Source organism: Euwallacea similis, chromosome 29, assembly GCF_039881205.1.
Source record: "Euwallacea similis isolate ESF13 chromosome 29, ESF131.1, whole genome shotgun sequence".
NCBI lineage: Eukaryota > Metazoa > Arthropoda > Insecta > Coleoptera > Curculionidae > Euwallacea > Euwallacea similis.
This window is the reverse complement of record NC_089637.1, coordinates 1329879-1352707: the sequence shown is the minus strand read 5'-3', so window position 1 is coordinate 1352707 and position 22829 is coordinate 1329879. Positions and strand designations below refer to the sequence as shown.

The 22829-nt window shown below is 34.3% G+C and overlaps 1 protein-coding gene across 1 annotated transcript in view; it reads right to left on the bottom strand.

The window, feature by feature from the left end:
* LOC136417638 (neuroligin-1-like) overlaps positions 1-22829 on the bottom strand; it is a 94600-nt gene that overhangs the window by 8044 nt on the left and 63727 nt on the right. Inside the window, exons 8-14 of the mRNA XM_066403416.1 lie at positions 20882-21368; positions 17350-17626; positions 6435-6581; positions 4018-4191; positions 3819-3958; positions 1651-1854; positions 888-1202 (exon numbers count right to left, since the gene is read on the bottom strand). Of these exons, the coding sequence (XP_066259513.1) occupies positions 1071-1202; positions 1651-1854; positions 3819-3958; positions 4018-4191; positions 6435-6581; positions 17350-17626; positions 20882-21368 (1561 nt within the window). The 3' untranslated portion in view covers positions 888-1070. The remainder of the gene's footprint in view (positions 1-887; positions 1203-1650; positions 1855-3818; positions 3959-4017; positions 4192-6434; positions 6582-17349; positions 17627-20881; positions 21369-22829) is intronic.

Below are 22829 nucleotides of genomic sequence, written 5' to 3'. Positions count from 1 at the left end.
TTTTTACTTATAACCAATTTATATGTGCAATTCACTTCTTATGCTGAGCACATTGTAGAAGAGAACAAATGGCTAAAATGAAGGGAACTCCTTTATTAGGAAATACCTCTCTAAATAAATTTAGAACAAATAAAACTCGTTTTCCGTAAATTCGTTTTTTCTGATGTTTTTTAAGATTTTGCCGCAAGACTGGATATTATTAAGTCTATATCTTTTACCGTTTTCAATTTCCCAGTAACGATGTAGCTCTAATTTGAGACATCCTGTACGGGGGTTTTCTATATAAGCAAGAGAAAATGGAAAGGGCTTTTAGGTCAAGAAAAAGCAAAAAACACACAAAAAAACGTGATAAAGGCTTCAAGAACACAATCTTTTATATAAGCAAAGCACAATAAACTTCCGTTCGAGGGCCACACCTTTTATGCCAGCAAAACTGCAAATATTCCCTTAGGCAACAACCCTTAACTGAGAAACTTTGAAGGTAATTTAATTTCCCTTTCAATACACGACCTAAAATAAATTCTTAATGGAACGTTTTTCCACTTGCTGCTTCCCCTTTTCAGACAAAAATTCTCAGTTTAGCGTTACGGGACACATACAAACAATTTGTATTGTATATTATGTGTTTCAACTTATGAAAAATCTCGACTCGGTGCTAAAGTTTGGAGTATTGTATTGACTGAGTGAGGTTAGAAACTTAACAGACGCCCGATCAAATTTGACATTTTTGGTGAATTTCTAACCTTCCGCGTTTGTTAAACTGGGTCACTGTCACTGTGCATCATGTAAGAAGGGCAAAAACATATATGTACATTCCATGCAGAGTCGAGATTTTCTATGAATTGGAAAAAAAAATTACACACCCAATAAACTTGCTCTATACTTACCCCTGATTCGTCCACTACCACCACTATAAGATCACCAACGAAGTGTTATAATTGAACACTGACCAAATCCAGTGGAATAGTTTCGTCATTGATGTTTTCATCATTAGGACGAATGAAGCTCGATTTAGTGGTTGAAACCGGAATGTCCAGTTTTTGTTGTAGACATTCCGCTTTATCTGAATGCTATACAGGATTGTCCTGAATTTGAACGCGCTTCTTGATAGTGCCAACACGGTTGCTGCATGTGCGCACTGGGGGTGGAGGTTTAACTTTAAGTGTGTTGCTGCCTAGTATCTCAGGTTGACTCATCGGTATCTTTGGAAAAATTGTCAAATTGTTATAAGTTGCGGTTAATAAAAGTAATATCACTCAATATGTAAAGTGGTAATAACAATGACCGCCATTTTATATTACAAAGCTGCATGAAATTGGCGATGAGTGAACGTAGTTTAAACTGACAACTAATTTACAATTGACATTGACATATGATTGTAAGTCTCAATATATCAAAGTAGGCACTGACAGTTACAGCCACCAAATAGTTTCCATACAAATGTTGGAATCAAAGTAACGGTTGGAAAACTATTTCATTTCAACGGAAATTATCCTCTTGACATAGTTAACAAGACTATGGCTGGATCTAAGCAAGTAGATGAAGTTAACACAATGGATATTTTGAATTTTTCTTATTTTGTTGATCAAAACAGCTGTCATTGTCATTACTTTATAACTATATTGATTGAATTTGGAATAAACATCTTACAATAGTATGGTAGGATGAGGGGATGTCTCCAAATCTCTGGTCTTGCTGACCAATTACAGGCGATTGTCTCGTGCTGCTTCCAGGAGTGCTGGGGCGATGAGACATGGAAATTGATTCCTCTATGGAGAGGGTTGAATTGCTTCTTGAAGGTTGAAGGTTGAGGTTTTGAGAGGGGTTGTCCAGTTTTCGTCTACCTCTATTGCGCTACGCGTTGATTAATAATGAAGAAGAAGCTCGATTAATGTTTACAGATATGTGTATGTTTGATTTGTGTTAATGCCAAATTTGTTTCCTGTGCTGTTACTATTATCATCAAACTGCTTTCCATGGAAACCAGGAACAAAGTTTCGGCTTTGTTTGAACGTTTCTATGGAAATTAAGCTGTAGTTAAAGTTAACACAACATTAATAAATTAGCCCTAACAGGATGGTCTACCTGGAGGATGTGGTGAATTTTGAAATCCGACCTTTTTGCTTCTTATACATGAGAGATAAAACCTTTAAATATTTTTACGAATTTAGACATAAAATCATTGTTGCCCATGTATTGGACTAGTTCGCCAGTTGTGCGTAATAAAGGTCGAATATAAACATAATTACTTATATAATAACTCAGTTTAATATCATCATTTAATATTGAAAATTGTGTTGTGAACACCCCTGCTTTTATTGGATTCAAATACATTTTTTTTTAAATTATCAAGAATCCTGACACTGTATAATATATAAACGAAAGTAATTGTCATATAGTGACGTTTTTAGAACCAGCTACTGTTATAATTTTTTTTTTACTTTCTTAATTGAAAATTGTGTGCGATATGCTTTTGGATTTATTACATCGATAGGATAATTTTTCAAATTAAAGAGAACATTCACAGCATCAACAACACCTAACCTGAATTAAATCATTAGCATATTACAACATTTTAAGATTCAGCAATTTTCCACATTTATCCACGTATTTTCCATTTCATTTTTTTTGTTGTTGCTGGTTCTTACTTGAAAAACGTGCTCTGTACGCCCCTTTTTTAAAACACATCAAATCCATGTTTTTTATATATAAATTACAGAGACCATTCAGGTACAACGCTAAGATCTAATATGCCATTGGTGTCTCAATTCTTACGAAAATCAGCGACGTATTTGGTTTTTATGAGTTTAAACACATTTTCGAAATTTAGTGCGATAGAAAACTTTCTTTCTCACACTCTGGATTTCCTTCAGGTGCAACTCTCAAGTCGGTTAAAAAATTCGAATTTATCTCCTTTCAATAGCCTCGTTGGAACAGGGCAGAAAACCAAGTGGGATACTTGATTTCTTAGAACTTCCACAAATTTTTCAAATTTAGTGAGATAAAGTTGACATTTATGTGAAGAAAAAGTAATTTATTTGGTATTACCTTCATGTTACGACTCTGATTATCACATAGTAGTCTTACCTGTTAATATCCATGATAATCAGCGGCGTACTGCGCTTTAATAGCTTTTACAAATCTTAGATAGCAAACCTCAACTTTTTTCATAAAATTCAACTTTTAAAACAATTATTTAGAATTAAAAAACTTAATTATTTATTTTTGGTATGATTCATTTAAAATTAATGATTTTGTGACGCGTATCTCGTTCTTCAAAGCATGTACAAATTTTTGTAATTTTAAATTATGATGAACTTGAAAATTATAGCTTACAGACTATTCCTTGACGGTTTTGACTGTTTTGAACCCTTTCAGTATCTGTAACCCTGATTTTTTTAATTGTTGCTGGTTTAAAAGTTTTTTTTAAATTGTATTCTTTATGTCTTTATTTTTGTTTCCCTCAAATGTATATTGTTCAAATTATAGAAAACCCGTCAATGTGTGATAAACATAAATTCATTAACGCATTATATAGTTTTAAGACACAGTAATTTTCAATTTCATGAAAATTTTGTATGTATATTTTTATTGGTTCTTGGCTTTACACGAAATTTTTTCATTTTTTCTACAGAATATCTACAGTACTTGGGAAGCATACCCAAAAGATATTTATGGCAGTCCAGTCCGTTAAGGTTTAGTAATTTTCATTTCTTTTCCATTTGGGTTATGGGCTGGTTTTGCTTTAATAACATTAGGATTTGTGGCCCTGTTTTTTCTGGTTTTATATTTACAAGTTCAAACAAATAAATATTTACCTGATAATAAATGCCGGCAAACACCAGCATATTCAACACCAACAGCATGCATCCAACCCCCACTGTGATGCTTAAGGCAGTGTAACTGTACAAATGTTTCTTTGCGAAATTATCCAGAGACTCTTCCCCCATTTCCTCCTCTGCGAGTATGATGGTACAATTAAATACTTATGATTCCTCTTTAGAAGACCAAAGTTACCTGAGAGTTTTACGTGGTCACCAATAACCTCTAACAGGCGATCATCAGTAGTACTCTGCGGTAGGCAGTCGGTACTTACGGCTGATCTTTGCCCATCTACCACATACAAATCTGCTATGGACACTGGTCGCATAATAGGAGGTATTCTTGTGAAAGATTCTGGTCGAACTGCCCCTGTAAGGTGAAAATAAGTAGACTCTTAGATTTATTATTTGTGAAATCGATGCCTTAGATGGGGCGACACTCTATTAGCCACGTGAGACTTGAGACTATAATAATGCTTCAATCAGCCTCTTCTTAAGGAATTGGGCACTTAAGCTAATTGGGAATTAATTAAGATTAAGCACTGACAAGAGCTTGTTAACTTCCCATTTCCGATCTTTCTGCATGAGAGAATAGTCTGAGGAGTCGCTAGTGATTAACTGAAACTGCTTCTTATTGCTGAAAAGTTGAGGACGTTCGAGATTAATGAGCTCCACGTACCGATTTCTTAGTTTTTCCTCACGGCAATAGTTTCAGAACCAAAGGTTTTACCTCAATAAGCCAATTAATGAAGCCGTTAGTTAACTGTAAAAATACGAAGAAAATTTTGCTGAAACTGTGCCGAACGATTTAAACGAGAAATTCGCAGCCGAGCGAAACAATACCCGAAGGTTTAATTAAAATGTCTTTGGTGGAGTGTTGTTGACGAAAATTTAATTACCTCTTATTCCACCTGCAAGTCTGTTGAGAAAATAATGAAACGATTATTAATGCCTCCCCTCTTTCGGCTTTAGGTCCACAAACGTCGGACTAATACTGATTGTTTACGGCTAAAAATTCAGAAATTAGTCTGCACAAACAACTAATTAAAGAAGAAATTAATTCTACGCTCGATTTGTTGTATCAGAAAAATTTCGTATTACACACAATTTCAACTAATTTTTTATTTCAATCTGCTTATATAATTCTCGCCTCAAAGGACCCACTGAAATCCAAATCCAATTCTTTATTTCGGTTTGAAGTTGGAGAATTAACAAATTGGCCCCGAGCGTATAAAACTTTGCTGAAACGAGTTTGAGGACTTGAAAAATTCCCACAATAAATTATTACAAAAATTAGAAAACTTCTGGAAAATCCAATTATAAAACAATTTGATTTGGCAACGTTTTTGGCTGGAACGTTCCTTGTTTTGTGATATTAAATTTGTTGACGTTACACGGAAGAATGGACGTAGATGAAATGACTGGAGTTTAATGTTTTAATTTAATAACAATTGTTTTTGAAGTTGACTGTTGTTCTGCACTCCATAAAAGACTATAAACTGAGATAATATGAACTTTAAAGTCCCAGATGCTTGATGAGCACATGTAACGAGCTTCCAGATGTAATTCTTGGGCCCTCTCTTTGCTATTATGAGCACTCGAAATTATTTCGAAAACGACATAGATCTATTGTTTTTAGTCATTTCTCCTTTTCCAAATCATCCCAGAAAGTACCTAATTATAAAGGGTAAAGCACTTTTTGCGTATACATGGTCTACGTTTCTGAAATTCAGCCATGAGGATTTTGGGTAACCATAAAAGATATGAGGTCAGTTAAACTGGTGCAAAGTTGCGAAGTTTGTAGTTCAAAAATATGTCGTTCCAAAATTTGAAAACTTTCAATCGCTTCCTGAGGAATTTAAAAAAAACTAAAACTTATGCAAAAAGTTTTTTTTCTTCGGCTTATGGGGCGAGGCACTTCAAAATGATTGCCACTTCATCATTGCTGCTTTTCCTCTTCTAAAACATGGCGATGTCCTATTTGAAATTCATTTAGATTTTTCGGGAACACCACCGACTTTAATTTTTGCTCTGGACACAATCTTGAATTTTCATATTTTTGGAATAAGATTGTTTCTGATTACGATGATATATCACGTATTAAGGCTCAGTCTTGCAGTTTGGTGCAAATATCAAAAATCTTGATCTTACAATGAATGTCTTAGAAATGACAAAATAAGAAACAAGTAATAGAGACGCAAACATCACATATAAATGTGAAAATCGAAGATGGCCACAAAAAACAGCAAAATTGATGATGATCGTGCAAAAATCGAAACGTCGGAACGTTACAGAAAAGGAAAAGTTGCAACAATGAAGTGTTAATCATTTGGAAATAAGTTAAGAAAAAAATAAAAACATTTTTCCAAAAATTTCAGTTTTTTCCGAATATCTCTGAAAGATGTCGGAATTTTCTAAATTTTAAAATGGCATATCCTTGAATTCTACATTGCGCAATTTTGTCCCAATTTAACCGATCTCGTATCTTCGTTGATACCGAGATCCCTATGGTTGGCTTCTAGGACACCCTGTATAATGGAATTTATTCGTTATTCAAATTCTTAAACTTACTTATTTCAAATTAGAAGAAATTGCTAGAATAGAAATACTTACCTGCATAATAATGGGACTCCCTCTCAAAAAAGTGGTGATGCCTCATGCTCACATCATCGTTACCAGGTTGGTGCAGCTGAGGTATCAAGTTCAACCAGAGAGCCATTTTGTGACCGCGATAATGACTTTTCATTTTCGGCTTTTGGGCTGAAAGGAAAACATGCTAAAATTTTTACTTTTTCTTGAATGAAAATAAAAAATTGTGAACTCTTGAGGTTGTAAACCTTGAAAGAATGTCGTAGAAAGGAAGGACGCATCGAAAAAGAGACACAAAAGTTTTCACCATATTAAATAACTTTCCTCATAGTAAGTAAACTGATACTGAAGCCTTTTCGCAAATATGTCAACATCTATACTGTGAAATTTACTGGAAAATTGTCAGGACCCGAAAGGGGATTTATATTCTGATTAGACTAAATTAAGGTACGTTAATGATATTTTCCGGGATTTTGCTGGATCATTGCTTTTCTCTCACTCACTTTCCATCACTCCAGTTCGTTGATTTAGCCAGAGCGTAGGAGCTTAATATCATTATCTCTCACCTTTCACCTCTCCCCTTTGCTGTTCTCGCTTTCGTTCATAATTTTCTGCATCGCATCCTTTTGTTTAGGAACGTGTTCAAAAATTATGAATTACCAAGCTTTAAACAACAAAATTGCCACGGTAAAACGTCAACTGCATGCGGTGGTAGGAGATGCGAGAAGACGGCTCTTGACCGGAATTCCGGGAATTAGCTGCAATGCAACAGCATTTGTCGTTCGAGAGGTCAACGTGGGCAGTTGATACCGTGCTATAAGTTACATAGTATTACTAAGAAAACATATTTTAAGAATATTAATTTTTGAAATATTTTTGGGGGATTATTGACTATTTGGCCATGTGGAGGAGCCGTCACTCTCCATGTTTTTGAGTTTTTTCTATTCCATTTCGTTTCATTTAAACCTTAAATAATTGTTTAAGTTTTCGCATTGATTGTGATGATATTTTTATTATATTGGTGATCATTATCATATTGATTAATGCCTCACGTTGCATTTACTATACAGGGTGTTTTATTCAAAGTGTCACAAGCGATTATCTCTGAAATCTAATTTAAAATTTTAAAAAAACTTTCAAACAAACGTTGCCTTCTATGAAAGGGGACATCCAACGCACATAAGCAAATTTTTATTCAAGGTTATTTAAAGGATACTTTAAGGTCAACTTTGTTTTATTAAATAGAACACTCTTGTTTTTTGGTAAATTTATAAACCTATTAAAATATTAAGTGTTTTTTGCTGGAAACATTTTTTCTAAAACTTTTCGTTTTCCAGATATCGACAAAAATTGAAGTAACACCCTTAAAATAACGTATGACTTATGTTACGAAAAAAATTTTATCAATAAAAAATAAAAATTCACGGATCCTAGAAATTAGTACAAAATCATAGCCAAAATTATCTTTGAACATTTATCGGTAGATCAATAAAGCTATGTTTTCATTAGGATATACTCTGTAAGTGTGTGTACTGTAAGTTTTCGTTTAAGGGTATAGAATTTATTTATAAATTTCAAAAGAATATTTAAGACGACGCTAATTATTTGTTTTTAAACTAAAGTTGTTAATTTAAAAGTGAAAAATATAGAAGTTTTCCGAAGAAAACAAATTTTAAGTGCTGTTAGCTTGTGGACAAAGTGGTCAAAACGGCGCTGAAGTTTATCGGATTTATGTGCAAAGATTTCCTGAAGAAAAATCTATTCGTCGAACTTTTTATGGGATAATCAAGAAATTTCTTGAAAGTAATAACGTAGAGACGAGTAAAAAAACCCGCGCGGTCAACATTTTGAGCATTTGTTGGACTGATAAATGTTTAAAAATAATTTTTGCTATGATTTTGGATAAATGTTAAGAATCTATAAATTTTTATTTTCCATCCATAAAACTCTTTTCGTAATTTAAGTCATATATTATTTTAAATGTCCCACTTCAATTTTTATTGATACCTGGAAAACGAAAAGTTTTAGGAAAAACAAATTTCCAGCAAAAAATACTTGATTTTTTTAAGCTCTTGGTAAATTTACCAAAAAGAGTGTTTTGGAATAAAATTAAGTTGCCCTTGAAATGTTCTTTAAATGACCTTGAGTAAAAATTTGCTTATGCGCGTTGGACGTCCCTTTTCATAACAAGTAATGTTTCTTTGAAACTTTTTTTTAAAATTTTGTTTCGGAGATAATAGCTTGTGACACTTTAAATGAAATAGTCTGTAGTATATTCAAAATTATTTAGCTTTATGCGAGGTGGATATACGAAGTGGTTTATCCCAGACATTAAGCGGTGGATGCAAGCAAAACATAGCGAAATAGACCGCTATTTTATCCAAACGATGACGACGGTGTGGCCGGCACCTATATGAAAAGGATTAGCAAGCAGAGCCAGAGTAACCGAAAAATCGACTCTCTGGAGCATTGCATATTCGATTGAGACCAATTCCGGAGCAAAAGACAAGAAGCAAATACCAAATGCGGTCGAAACATCGCAAAGGAAAATATCGAAATTTGCTAACAAGCAACAAAGAAAATTGAAAAGCAAAGGTAAAGTCAAGGCAAAAGTCAAAATTGAAAGAAATCGGAATTAAAGACTGAAACGGAGTCCTTGAAGAAATGCCTCATGGCGATATCAGGGAAGAGGGACGAAGTTTGGTTGGTCGGTGATGTTGGACGGAAGCCCACCTGACACCATGTGAGCAATGGAGATGACCTTTGAGCCAATCCCACATGTGTGTTGCAGATTCTCTAATCCCTTCAAAATAAAAAATAAAAAATGTATACAAGGCATAACTAAATGCTTCATTGGGTCCTTCAGTTTTAAACAGTCTGTGGAAGTATCTTGAGACAAACTTTTGATTAACTTTTATTTTATTTATTTCGACTTCGCTCGTTTCTTAAAAAAAGAAAACGTGCATATTTGCAACACATGTAATTTACAATAAATAGTCTGTGCAATTGTTCTCATTAAGGTTTAGATTAAACAATGTAATTTATGCTGTGTTGAGCTGTATCGTTACGATCAGTGAATGTGTGTTTTACAAACGGCTATTATCCTTAGTTTAAACGGTTCCATATCCAGAAACATCCTACCAAGGGTATTTGTTAATTGTCTTGAAAGTTTACCAGTTTGCATGGCAATAGTAGTTGCTACAGCACGGGACTGCAATATTAGAGCACTTTACTCTAATATGTACTGTTCTACTGAAGCTATGATCGTAAATCTAAACACCAATTTCTAATTTATAAATATATCAGGTGGGTAGTCTGCCTTGGTGCGAGGACCGTTTAATAAGTTAGTGACTTTTTGAATGAAAGATATTTTTTTCAGCCAAAAAACGTTTTATTTCTCAACACAGTCTCCTTTTAGCTCGATATATTTAGTCCAGAGTTTTTCCAATTTTTTTATCCCTTCCAGATAATAGGTTTTATCAAGTTCCTGCAAATAGACGTTTGTTTCAGTGATGATCTCTTCATTCGACCCAAATGTCTTACCTCCCAGCCATTTTTTCAGGTTTGGAAACAAGAAATAGTCGCAGAGGGCTAAATTTGGAGAATATGCTGGGTGGGGTGGCAGTTCGTAGCCTAATTTATGGATTTTTGCCATGGCGACTACACACGTGTGCACCCGTGCATTGTCTTGATGAAACAGCACTTTTTTGTCGTTTTTGCTTCAATTTAATATCTAATCTGTCCAAAAACTCTACATAATATTCACCAGTGAACGTTTTACCCTTTTCAAGGTAATCGATGTGAATGACATCAAATGCATCCCAAAAAACTGTGGCCATCATCTTGTTAGCCGACAGACTTATCTTGGCCTTCTTTGGTACATGTTCACATGGAGAAACCCACTGTTTCTTGGTCTCTGGTGTGTTGTGATGGGTTCACATTTCGTCAACGGTTACGAAACGGCGCAAAAACTCGTTCGAATTGCGGTTTAACGTCGCTAAACCCTCTTTTGAAATGGTCACACGGGAGCGCTTATGGTCGAGTGGGAGCAATCTCGGCATCCATCGCTCGGATAGCTTTTTCATATCCAAATATTCATGTAAAATGTGATGTACCTGCTCAATTGAGATGCATACAGCCTCAGCCACGTCATGCACTTTCATTCTCCGATTGTCCAATATCGTTCCATGGATTTTATCGACAATTTATGGACCTCTTTTGGACGACCTGAACGTTTCGCGCCACTTGTGCTGGTACGACCGCAACGAAACTCAGTAAACCACTTTTTAACCATTGAAATTGATGGTGCAGAGTTCCCATGGTATTTATCAAGTCTTTTTTTGGTTTCGGTGATGTTTTTTTATGTAAAAAATAATGCTTGATCAGCACACGAAATTCGCTTTTTTTCATTTTCGTCGAAATTCATGAGGTCATCTGCTTTCAATGGCTGTTAAACAGAAACTAAATGACGTAGCTTGCTCAAAACTTGACAGTAGTCTATTAACAAATGACAGTTGACGGAAGTAGTGTTGCATTTGAAGTTATTACGCGAGAAATTCAAAAAGTCGCTGACTTATCAAACGGCCCTCGTATCATCACAGGCTTAATGGTTTAATTAATTAGTGATTATTTTATTTTTTTGTTAGTGATATAAATTGCATAACTTATTTAAAAAAAAACTATGTCGCGAAGATTCACAAATCTTTTACATTTGAAGGAATTACACTCCCGAGCATAAAATTAGGATCACTTGTAAAATTCCTCAAAGCTTGTAAAAACAAATTCGAGGGGCACTTTTCCAGCTTAGGAAAGGTTCTCTTTGAAATCTAAAACGATTTAAACAAAAATTACATGTTTCGATGAGCCTTCGACAAAAAAAGCGGCCTCGTACCAAAATTCCTGGAATGCGTTATCAGCATTTTTTATTTCGTATCTTTATCTGTATATTGCAAATTCTGCGACTGGTTTAATTTTGCCCTTTCGTTAAAACGCCTCTAAATCTTGTCGCTGCGGCATTAATTGTGGCGGCTATAGAAGATGGTCGCGGACAGCGGGAATCTGTTAAAAACTTTGGAGTAAGTCTACCTACCTGCCCCACCTAGACTGAACAATAAGCCCTAATATACCATATTTAAATACTTTTCTTATTTGTGGAGATTAAGATATAATTAAAAAATTTTATATTTAAAAATTTTTTTAAATTAAAATATGCATTAAAAGATACACCCTATCACTACAAAATGCACATATGTCTCTTGTTATATCCATGAATGCACGTGTTTAAGACTCTCCTCATATTCTCGCTACCTTCTTGATGCTTTGCTTTTGGCATATACGCTATATTCCAGATTTAATGGGTTAATAAAGGAGACGGGAACTACACTATACCCCCACAACTCAACCGTTTACCATCTTGAAATTTCAATCAATAACCCATATAAGCAAAGCCCAAACGTAACACTTCCAGCTATTTCAGAGGTAAATGTGCTATTTTAGCTTTAAATGGCGCTACACCTTTCTAACTTCGTTAAAGAGCTTTCGGCTTCCTCTATGTGACGTTTAATCGGCTTAAAGTACATCCCAAGTAAGCCAATTTATCCCCCCTGTTGCGAAAGTCATTACCAGCACCAAACTTTACGTTTCGATTTTGACTTGGATTGGTAAGCATGATTTGATTTGTTTTGAGATCCAGGTCAATTATAGCGAACTGGAATTCAAAGCTAGCATAATAGCAGAAAGAATTCATGTTAGCTCTGCATTTGATTAACTAGAGCACCCCAAAAACCGGCCGGTTTTGATCCTATTGGATCTCGTCAATTCGGTTCGTTTTTAGTCAATTAAATCCAGCCAAAAATCGGAAATATGAACAAACAGAATGTTGGGACTGCAGGAAAATATCTTACCAACGCTATCTGCCTCGACCTTTTATGACTACTATACTATTTGTGTACATTTTCATTAGTCTTAGCTACAGGTCCGCCTTTTGAACTAAGTCCCGCTGCTTAAACTCCAAGATTGGGTCGAGATTCGGCAAAAAAGAACATGGCAGATGCCGCTGATGGCATGCTTTCCTGCAAGTCCAACAACTGCTGCTGACACTACTGATTTCTTCAAGGCCTCAGTCATCTTAGTATAGAATGTCATTTTATGTTTGTTCCACAGAGTTGAAAATATCACTATTCCTACCTTTACAAGAAGCTTCAAGTCGTTTAACCACAATAACAATATTTACTCAAGTATTCTTTGCTCAAACACGAAGCGCCAGATACCCAAATTAACAATTCTTTTCGGATCTCATTTCCCTTTCAATTTTATCAACTTTTTCAACCGCCTTCAAAGTTCCCAAGGGTATTTCGAACTTCGGATGCTGATACTTTGAAAAATATAGGTCTGTCTTGCTCAGGTGTTACCTTGAGGAGGGTCTTATTTAATATACGGATAGATGCGGGTTAAGAGTTCGCAAACAATTGTTGAATGTTTCGTCATGTCAGAGAATGTTCCTGTTCACTTGATTGGATCTTAAGACACCGGACAAGGAGGGATAAATTTGAGACCGCCTTTTCTTGCTAATGCCCATCGACCTGCAGGTTTTGTACAGATTCAGGCTCTAATGAGAATATAGAGATATCCAGAATTTCTTAGAAAAAAATCTCAAAATTGTATCGAATTAACTATTAGACTAAACAAACAAATCTTATTGAGTTGTGGGTTAAACATGTGGGGAATTTTCTCATTAACAGACCGAAATCGAACTAGCTTAAATATTTAACTGCTGTGGCTCCAAAATTAGCCTGTTGTAAAATTAAACACTGTTAGGCTTATTTCCATATTTGTCTCCAATTTAGGACGCTTATTCTGCAGTGTATATTTACCCTTTAAAATCAAACACACCTAATGGCTTGCAACGACAAGTTGTGTTAGTAATCTCTCAATAACATTTAATTTTAATTATGAGTTTATACGGCACATAATGCATTTCCCAGATCACTCGAGTTACATCGGACTTACCTTTCTTAGGACTAGTCATCTTACACCTTTAACTTCATGTTATGTTGTTGCATGTTCATGCATTCATGTTTTTATGATTCAAACAATCGAAATGATGCTAACCTGAATGCGAAACCATTTAACACTTCCTAGATATTTAATTATTTCTAAAATTTCTCTAAGTTCTGAAAGCTTTCCATCCCGAAGAGGATATTTCGGACAGATACAATAAGATATGATTTTGAGTCTCTTTAACTTGCCCTTTGACTAGATACAGTACATGGTAGGCTGCATTTGTAAGCCAAGAATCTTCCGGGTTGTACATTTGGCTGTTGCGTTTCTTTTAAAAATACAACTAGGAAGTCCAGCAAAGTAATATTTTTGGAAAATCTAGATTATCTCTTTCTGATTGGCGGATTATGTCCTCTATATCTAAACTTCTATCTAGTATGTTTCAACAACTAATGCCAATATAGACATAGTAATCAAGCAGCATTTAATTAGAGCTGTACCTAGCTCATTTCTCTGTCACAGTTGTGATACCATTAATCTTTATGCAGAAGAGAAAAGACCTTATTATAGAAGAGGAGCTTAGTGATGCACCCTTGTGACCTAACTAAAGCTTCTCGATTTATCCTTCACACAAAACTATTTAAATTTTCTGCAGGCGACCATACGGTAATACTTTAGGTCTTGTGGTTCCGATTATTCTCGTGGTTCAAAAGGCAAAGAAAATATTGACTTTTGGTATGGTACTAATGAGCGACTCTGAATTGCATGGATTAGTTCAATAACGAAGATATGTCTATAACATAATCTAAAATAATTTGCTAATAGAACAGTATTGTTTCAAATTTGATAGGTGTTTCAATGGAGTGATATTTGGACTAAAGCGGATTAATAAATTGAATTTCACTGTAAGGCAATTTCATTTTTACACCTGGAATTACATAGTATGGTTGAGAGATTTAACGGCACTGTCGACCATTGGATATGGTAAATAACTTACCGTGGATTTTGTAAGGCTTACAGAATAAATTGACGCTATCAACACTGTAGAGATATTATAACTGTGTATGGGTCACATAAGAGCAACTTTTGAGCTGCAGCAGAAAGCACACAGCATTCCAACATATAGCGAAAAATCCAACACTCACCAGAAGGAGAATGGTAGGTTTTCTGACAATTTTCGAATAAAAAATACATCAGGTACAAAATATCTGTATCTAGGATTAATTCTAGATAAAACGTTTATGACGAAACTCTATGTGAGTCGTATATTAGAAATTTCCTGCCCTTGCTTTCAACGCGCCATAAGGGTCCGTCGTAGGGGTGGGAACCTAATAAACTTTATAGCCTCTGTACGTACAGTTGGTATCTAAAATACGTACCCTCACATCTTGCACTTAATTTACGTAGGATGGTTGAAGTCTTGTGATTTATTTTTTAGGGACGATCTTATTTTTAATCACCTCAAAAGAAGCCACTTGAACCAAAAACGCCATAATAAAAGTTGCATAATATAAGCGATATGTCTTTTAAATAATTTATAAAACTAACAATCTATTTTTAAGTTAATGATGGCTATCTAATTTATAGTTGAACACAAATCTCACTCAATGTACCTAAGAATCGGCAAAACTTACAGGAACCTCTCTATCTTTAAATTTTCGTCGCAGCTGCTTCAATACCGTTACAAAAAACTTCGATCTCACATATTTCATGGGTATCTATTATGTTCTTCATACGGGCCCATAAATAAAAATCAAGGGGTATCAGATCGGGTGACCAAGGAGGTCATGGAATAGGGGCACCAAACGTAGGGGATGACTTTTAGGTTGTGAAGCCTGTATTCTTTGTCCATGGAAAAGATACAATCGGTTCTCATGGATTGTTATCCAGACAATCTGATTAGAGACCTTTATTTGGCGGGAAATTTTCTAGTATTGCTGGAAAGATCTTACTCAACAAGGTTTAGAACGTCATTTCAGTAAAAAGAAACGATTTCCAAATAATTTTTGACATTATACTGTACGGTTTCCAGTAACACACCACTAAACCTTAACCGTTTTACGGATGCGTTGAAAAACCAATAACTACTAACAGGAGTTGAAATCTGAAGAATGTTATCAAGTAGAGGACATGAATAAAACACTTTTCTTAGGAAAGAATTGCCGACTTCCCGACTGCAGTTTCGCTCTTTATCAAGGATATCATTCGATTGTGCATAGGGAATACGGAAAAGTGCCTGTTTGCTGGGTTTCGGGTTTAGTCTTGATAAAGACTGAAATTGCAAACGTAACGTCGCCAAATCTTTCGTAAAAGGAACAACTTTATTTATTGTCCTTTGCCTGATAAAATCACTCAAGCTTATTTGAACAAGAACACGATATCTCTCTAGGTAATTGAAATTTAAGGGCCAAATAATGGTGTTTCTTAAAATAAAGTGTTTTTAGGAATCTTCATTTTACAGTACTTTCAAAATTGCAAAAATAAATACTGATATGGCTCTATCTTCGAAACTAAAAGAAATGATGCAACTTCGTTTTTGTAGGATCATAAAGTGCATAGAGGCGATTGAGCTCTTTCTTAACGCAATTGCTTCACGTGTTCTCCGATACTTGAAGTGTAACGTTAAGATTAACTAGTTTGTTTGTGCTTCTACTTCTTAAGTTCATTTTTTCATGTATATAATATTGTATGTTAGAAGGTAAAAAAATAGAGCGTTTCAGCTAAGCTTGTCTTCTACAAAAATTCCTGATTTTTATTTTATACGGTTTTGAAGTATTTTTTTAATTCTGTAAATTGAGAATCTTTTAGCTTTCTACTTGATTACAAAAAATCGATTTAATCTTTATTTATCAGTGTTGATAATTTGAATGGTGTCGAATTCTGCCATTTTCAACTATTTCATATCAAAAGGGATTCTAAAAAAGAACTCGTACTTCTAATTTTCAAACGTTTAATGTTACTTTCTTGATGTGCTTCGCCCGCGAGGTAAAATATGAAAACAAAAAAAACTTTCTGAAAAAATTATAGTCGAGTATTATTTGAAGTAATCAAGTTTATAACGTATTAGAAAATAATTCAGATATATGTAGTTAATTTTACTTTATTTAACGAAGTCAATAACATTCTTTGTTGAATTCAGACCTTACCTTTAACTCCAAAATTATAAAATATTAACTGAAGTAAATTTTCGAAATGTTTACCGTCTACATTAATACATTTTCCAAGACTTAAACCAAAATTCTATCGCGCTTTAAACAAGATTTACTTATTGTCTCTGATTGTAAACACATTTTTTTGAATATTACTCCATAACTTTTCTTTACTGTTAGGTAAGGATTTGTATACCAATGACTTTAAAAAAATGCAAAAAATCTAATGAGTATAAGTCGGGACTTCGTAGTGGCCACATATGCTCGTTAAACATTAGTCTGTTACTTCATGCATTAAACAGCTATCAGCGCTATCATTTATATCCGAAGCTGCATGAAATTTATAAATTAACACTAAAATGAATAAGGGCTTAAACAAACCCTAGACTGCCAACCCTGTGAAACCGTTCTCAAGATTTATTATGGCCGAAGCAGGACAAACAAATTTAGGCATTATGAATATGCCCTGCAAAAGGGGACGACAAGGAAGAGTTATTTTCAAAATTGGAAAACTTTTAATTGGATTTACCGTAATACTCCGTAGATCGAAATTTTTAAATCAGGTCACCAAACATATCATATTGACTTTTAAACTATATTATGCACCGTCATCGTGATATAGGAGACAATCGACCTAATACCCGTTCTCAGTTTATCAGTATTCCGCTTGAAAGCCTGAACTTAAGAGAATCGTCGAGTTAAATGTGCCATGGTGGCATCTGCGATTATTATAGGATTACGCCTGATTGCGAAGAGGAATGATTAGCTTCATTGTTATAAATTATACTTACTTATGCTCAAATAGTACTGAGTGTTACTTTCGTACGGATCCCAGTTAAGCCCTCGATAGCGCGTTTTTTCCATAGCAGTCCCATAATCTGGAACCTCCTTGTGAGATCCGGGAATGTTCGGGTCTCCGGTTTTGGCGAAGTTACTCACAAGAACTAGAAGTGCCTCTGATACGCCCATGTCTTGCTTCGAGTAGTTTTGAGGAAAATTTGGGAGTCCTCCCACCAGGGGCTGGCCTAGAATGTAGCCCAAGTGTTCGCCCCTGATACTGCCTAGACGCTGAAATATGGACATTGTTGTAACAAGCCTTATTTTGGTTTAAATTCAATGTTATACTCGTAGAGATAATTTAATTGGTTAACTGAGCTTAAATCAGAATTATTGTTTTTATTTAAAGGTAGTCGCAAAAAAATTAATAAGTTCGAATTTTGCTTAAATACAGGATGGCGTAGATATAATTTAGCACCGTGTAAATTGCGCAATTTTTAAATTATAAGAGAATACTGTTATTTTAAATTCCAGATGGAAAGAGATTTTGTGTAAAAATAAATATTTTCGTGGTGGTATATGAGGAATGGTATTAGCTTTAAACTTCATATAGAAATATAAGGCAAAGCTGTACAATGAGTTTAACTCTTATGCGACGATTTATTTACTTAAAGGTTTAAATTGTGCATTTTCCATCTCAAACAATAACACAAGAGGTGTTTTGCAGCCCTTTTGATGTTTTATAATAATAGAAAAGAGAAGTTCTGGCAGTCTGTATAATTTTTCCATTCAATTATTTTAAAGATGCAGATGGTGTAGCATGATATAAGCGTGTCTTCATATCAAAGTGATTGTCACCCATAAACCGAAATGAAAAAATAGCACTTAAAATTTTTTTAAAAGTTTTTGAAAATATTGGGACCCTTAAAAAAAAAAAAATATATATATATATATATATATATATGTATTCGAAATTTTTTTTCGAATTTGTTCAAAGCCACCCTCGATTTTTTTATGAATTGCAGAAAGTTCCATAGTCGTCTTAATTTGTGTCTTCAACAGAACGGAGGACATTTCGAACAAATACTTTAGATGTGTAATGGTTGTAAGATAATTGTAATTATAAAATAAGTCCTATAAATAATTCGTTTGTTATAGCAACCGTAGTTTTTTAATCAATTTAATTACTATTGGAATGGTTTTCCGCGAACAACTCTCGAAGTGTTAAGAATTGCGACAGACATGTAATTCGAAAATGTTTGTTTTTGAATTCTGCATCGAACTAAATTAAAATATACGGGGGTCCCAATTTAAAATAAGCAAAATAAAACACTTTGAAGTTTGAAAAATGTGACGCTAAATTTTGGAGACCCTGTACAATATCGATCATCGAAACTTTTTTAATAAAACTATTAAACCATGCTTAATAAGCATCTTGAGTAGTTTCTTTACATAGACATTATCTCTATTTTTTATTATTTTTTCAAGCTAGAGGCGCAAATGTAATTTTTTTCAGTTTTTAATTTTTTTCGCCAGTATTATTTAACCGATCTCAACAAAATTTTAGGAATATGTAGACAATCATAGAAAGCATTTAAATTGTGAAAAAAAAGGGTATTCCATAAAAAAAAAAAAAGTTCGGCATCGTCACACTTTTTTGGGACACCCTGTATAATTAGAAATATTTTCCTGGAGTACGTTCTAAGACACAGGTAAAGTATACAAAATATCGAAAGTAAAAAAAAATGTTGTTTTTATAACCGAATACATCTATTTTACGCAAAAAATTAAATTCCCATCTATAGACTGATTCGCCATACTTATCCTGCTGTACCTTTTGTCACAATCTTCAGAATCAGTAAAAAATTATTAGAAAATGAGTAATAACAGAACTAAAGTATGTGATGTGTGTATATGTGTGAGTAAAAGTATGTGTGAAATATGTGAAAAACTTTGAAAATTCGGAGAGCTCAGATTATGATTTTTCAAATCTATTAAAGTCTAAAGCTTTTTAATTTGTTTTGTATGAACTCTTTTTGGAAATCTGCATTTCAAGTGATTTACTACCCATTCTTATGGGATCTTAAAGTAACATGAAATCAAATGCGCCCTTTTCAGCGATCAAAGGTGTCGTGACATAGATGAATTAGTTTTCGAGTCATATTTTTTCAAATCTATTAATATCTAAATGCCTTTAAGTTATTTTGCAAAAACTCTTTACAAAAAGCTGCATTTCACATTTTTCGTTTTTAAATTATTGTACATCAAACATTGTAATTTTATTTTTAAAAGGTGATTAATCACTTGAAAAGAAATCGACTAAACCAAAAATATCGCAATAAAAGTTGCATAATTATAGCAATATGATTTTTTATTTATGGCCCTCCACTCGATAATATCCCTCAAATTTCAACTGCCGTTAGTAATTATTGGTTTTTCATGCCTTATTGAGCAAGATCCTTCCATCAGTACTCGAAAAAAGTTTCGCCAAATAAATGTTTTTAATTAAATTGTCTGGAGAACATCCCGTGAGAATCAATTCTACTCTTTCCATGTACAAAAATTGCAGGCTTTACCACTTGAGGATCGTCCCCTAGGTTTAGTGGTTCTATTCTATGATCTCCTCGGGCACTAGATTTGACACCCTTCGATTTTTATTTATGGAACCTTCTGGAGAATATGGTTTACACCAACAAAATACATGACATCGAAGATGTCTGTAACCGTGTTGAAGCAGTTACGATGACAATTCGAACACACGGCCTAGATCTTACAAGTTATGCCGATTTTTACTGCTAATTGGATATTCATCATTTATATTTAAAAATAGATTATTGAAGATTGTTCTAAAAATCCCATCTCTGTTATTATGCAACTTTTATTATGACGTTTGAAGGTGGTCAATCAATCTTTAAAAATAAAATTGCAAGACTTCAAATACCCTCTATACTCCGTTTTATAGAACGAAGAATTTATCTACTTCTAAATATCCATTATATTGCACATACACTCCAATTTTCTATTCCTCTTTTTTTATTTTACAATTTCTGCCTTCTTTGCTCGATTATGTTTTAAGTTTTTCACTAATCCGGTTTCAACAAATTTTCGGAAAAATTTAACTACGTTGATACGAGAAATCGGTCACAACCATTATTTTTCGTAAAACAATGACACAATTGCATCTTTGCATCAAAGTTCAATTTCGAGAAATGGATTTTTGGATTTTACTCCCTTGACTGCATATTAAGGTGCTACGACCTACTAATAATCCGTTTAGCCCAATGTAAGGCGAAAGCTCTTTCCCCCTGGATTTTAAAAGTGTCTTGCAGTTCACTTGTAATATGAAAATATACTAAGTTAAATAGGGGGTAACTTTTATCTCAATTTAGGGTGAAAGCTCTTTCCCCCTGAATGGAGGAAAGATGGTATGTGAAGGAGCGTACGTATGTGGAAAGTGCGTATTGGGTGGTAACTTTTATCTGCATCACCTGTATATAAAAAAGCTACTTTACATGGTAGAAGTATTAAAACGAGAAGCCATTTTACCTGTGGATAGTCGCTATCCTTGCTCTGGTACCCGAAATGAAAAAAATACGTCTTAGCTCCCCTTCTTGCATGCAAATAAGCCACTCTTATGGCAGGAGCCACTGTATGTCCATCACTCAAAGCCTCCATAACAGAATCCCTAATGTTAATAGGATGAGGTATGGGTTTCTCCCAGTCCGTGTATTCGTTTCGCACAGCACTAAAAATTTCGTTCAAATGGTAGACGAAAGTGTTTCTTACAAACGTCCTAAGCACTCGATTTCTTTGATCCTCCTCAAATCCATACTGAATGTCGTTAGCATTAAGGTCCGCATAGCTTTCAGTGGTGGTGATCCCCAGCATAATCTCTGAAGTGATGAAGGTGTCACTAGCATGCTCCATGGCGTATGCCGGGTCAGTAGACTCGGAGTCGATGGGGAGAGAGGGAGATATTGGAGGCATAAAGCGGACGCTATTCAATTCCATTTCTAAAATCGCCTGCAGAGGCCTGAAAATGAAAGTTTTCATTTAAAATAAAGCGGATTCTAGAACAATAGCACTTAGACAAATCCCATTGTCTAAACCATGTTTATTCATGCACGTCATGTAAGCACGCACACATAATCTTGAATGTCTTCCCTCTCCGGAGAATTTCTTGCGCTTGACAGATTATTTGATTCTATCTCTCACAAGAGACGATGAATAAGACCGAAATCCCGTATAAATGCAGATAAGTTTCCACTTCAGGAAGGTCAAACTGAGATGTTAAGATAGCGATTTAGTTTATAGTTGACGTGAGTTTTGTGGTCCGGGAAGCAGATGTGAGGAGTTAGTAGCAAGTTTGGACATGAGTGCTTCGCAGCAGCTACATTTATGATATTGAGTTGGTGTACTGTTCGTGAAATATTAGTCTTCGAAGTTGTTGACGTTGTGGAAAAGGAAAAGGAAATGTAAGAATGTATACGTCGATTTTGTGATGTACTGCATTTGATATTTTCAAGGAATTGCGAACAAAGTAGGAATGTTAAAGTCGCTCCAGGCTGACTTTTATCAATGGGGCATATGGGATGCCCCGAATGTTATTCGGGATTGCGGTTAACATATTTTACTCAAAATAACTTTCATTTCGTTCTCTACGAAAAAGCGAATATTTCATAATTAAGCAGCAGTTGTAACCATAATAATAAACACTGTCAGAAATATTATCTCGATTAAATTTCTGCCAATATCTACGAGTCAAGAATTTACAAACGTATCACAAATACAGGGTATCCCAATGAAAAGGGGCCACCCCGCATATTTCTTATACCGTCGTGTTTGGAGGAATTTCCCGCAACGCATCGATTGATTTTTCTTAGAAGAGATGTTTTGACGTGCGCTTGGCGCCTGAACGAGCAACCCCTTAAGAAGAGGTGTTACAACCCCTTAAATTTAAATAGGAAAGAGGAGTCGTGTGATACCTAGTTTTAAAGGTCTTAACCCTCTTATAACAGGCTATGATAAAAGTAATTTTGACGAGTCGTTTTTGTAAACATTTAATGAATTTTAGTTGTCATTATTAAATTCACTTGCAAGAAAAAAATCAGATTTTGTTTATCAATTCTCTACTTATCGCTTCTGGGTTTTATCAATTTCAATTAAAAAAATTACTGGGTTGCTGTTTTCCACCAGATAGGACACAATTTTATCCATTATACACATAACATAAATGTAAATAAAATCTCAATTTTTGCAAAAATAACTACTAAGTCAATGCAAGTGGATGTGATTTAAAAAGATATGGATTATCAAAAAATAAAATAATCTCTTTAAAAATAGCGGATAAATATGGGGGAGAAAGATATTAACGTCTTCTATTTAATATTATCGGAAATACGTTCTATACATTTGGAAATATCTTAAAAGGAATCCTGAAAAATCGATTTTTCTTAAATAACATCGAATTCATTTGGAATTTTTCAAATTTGAA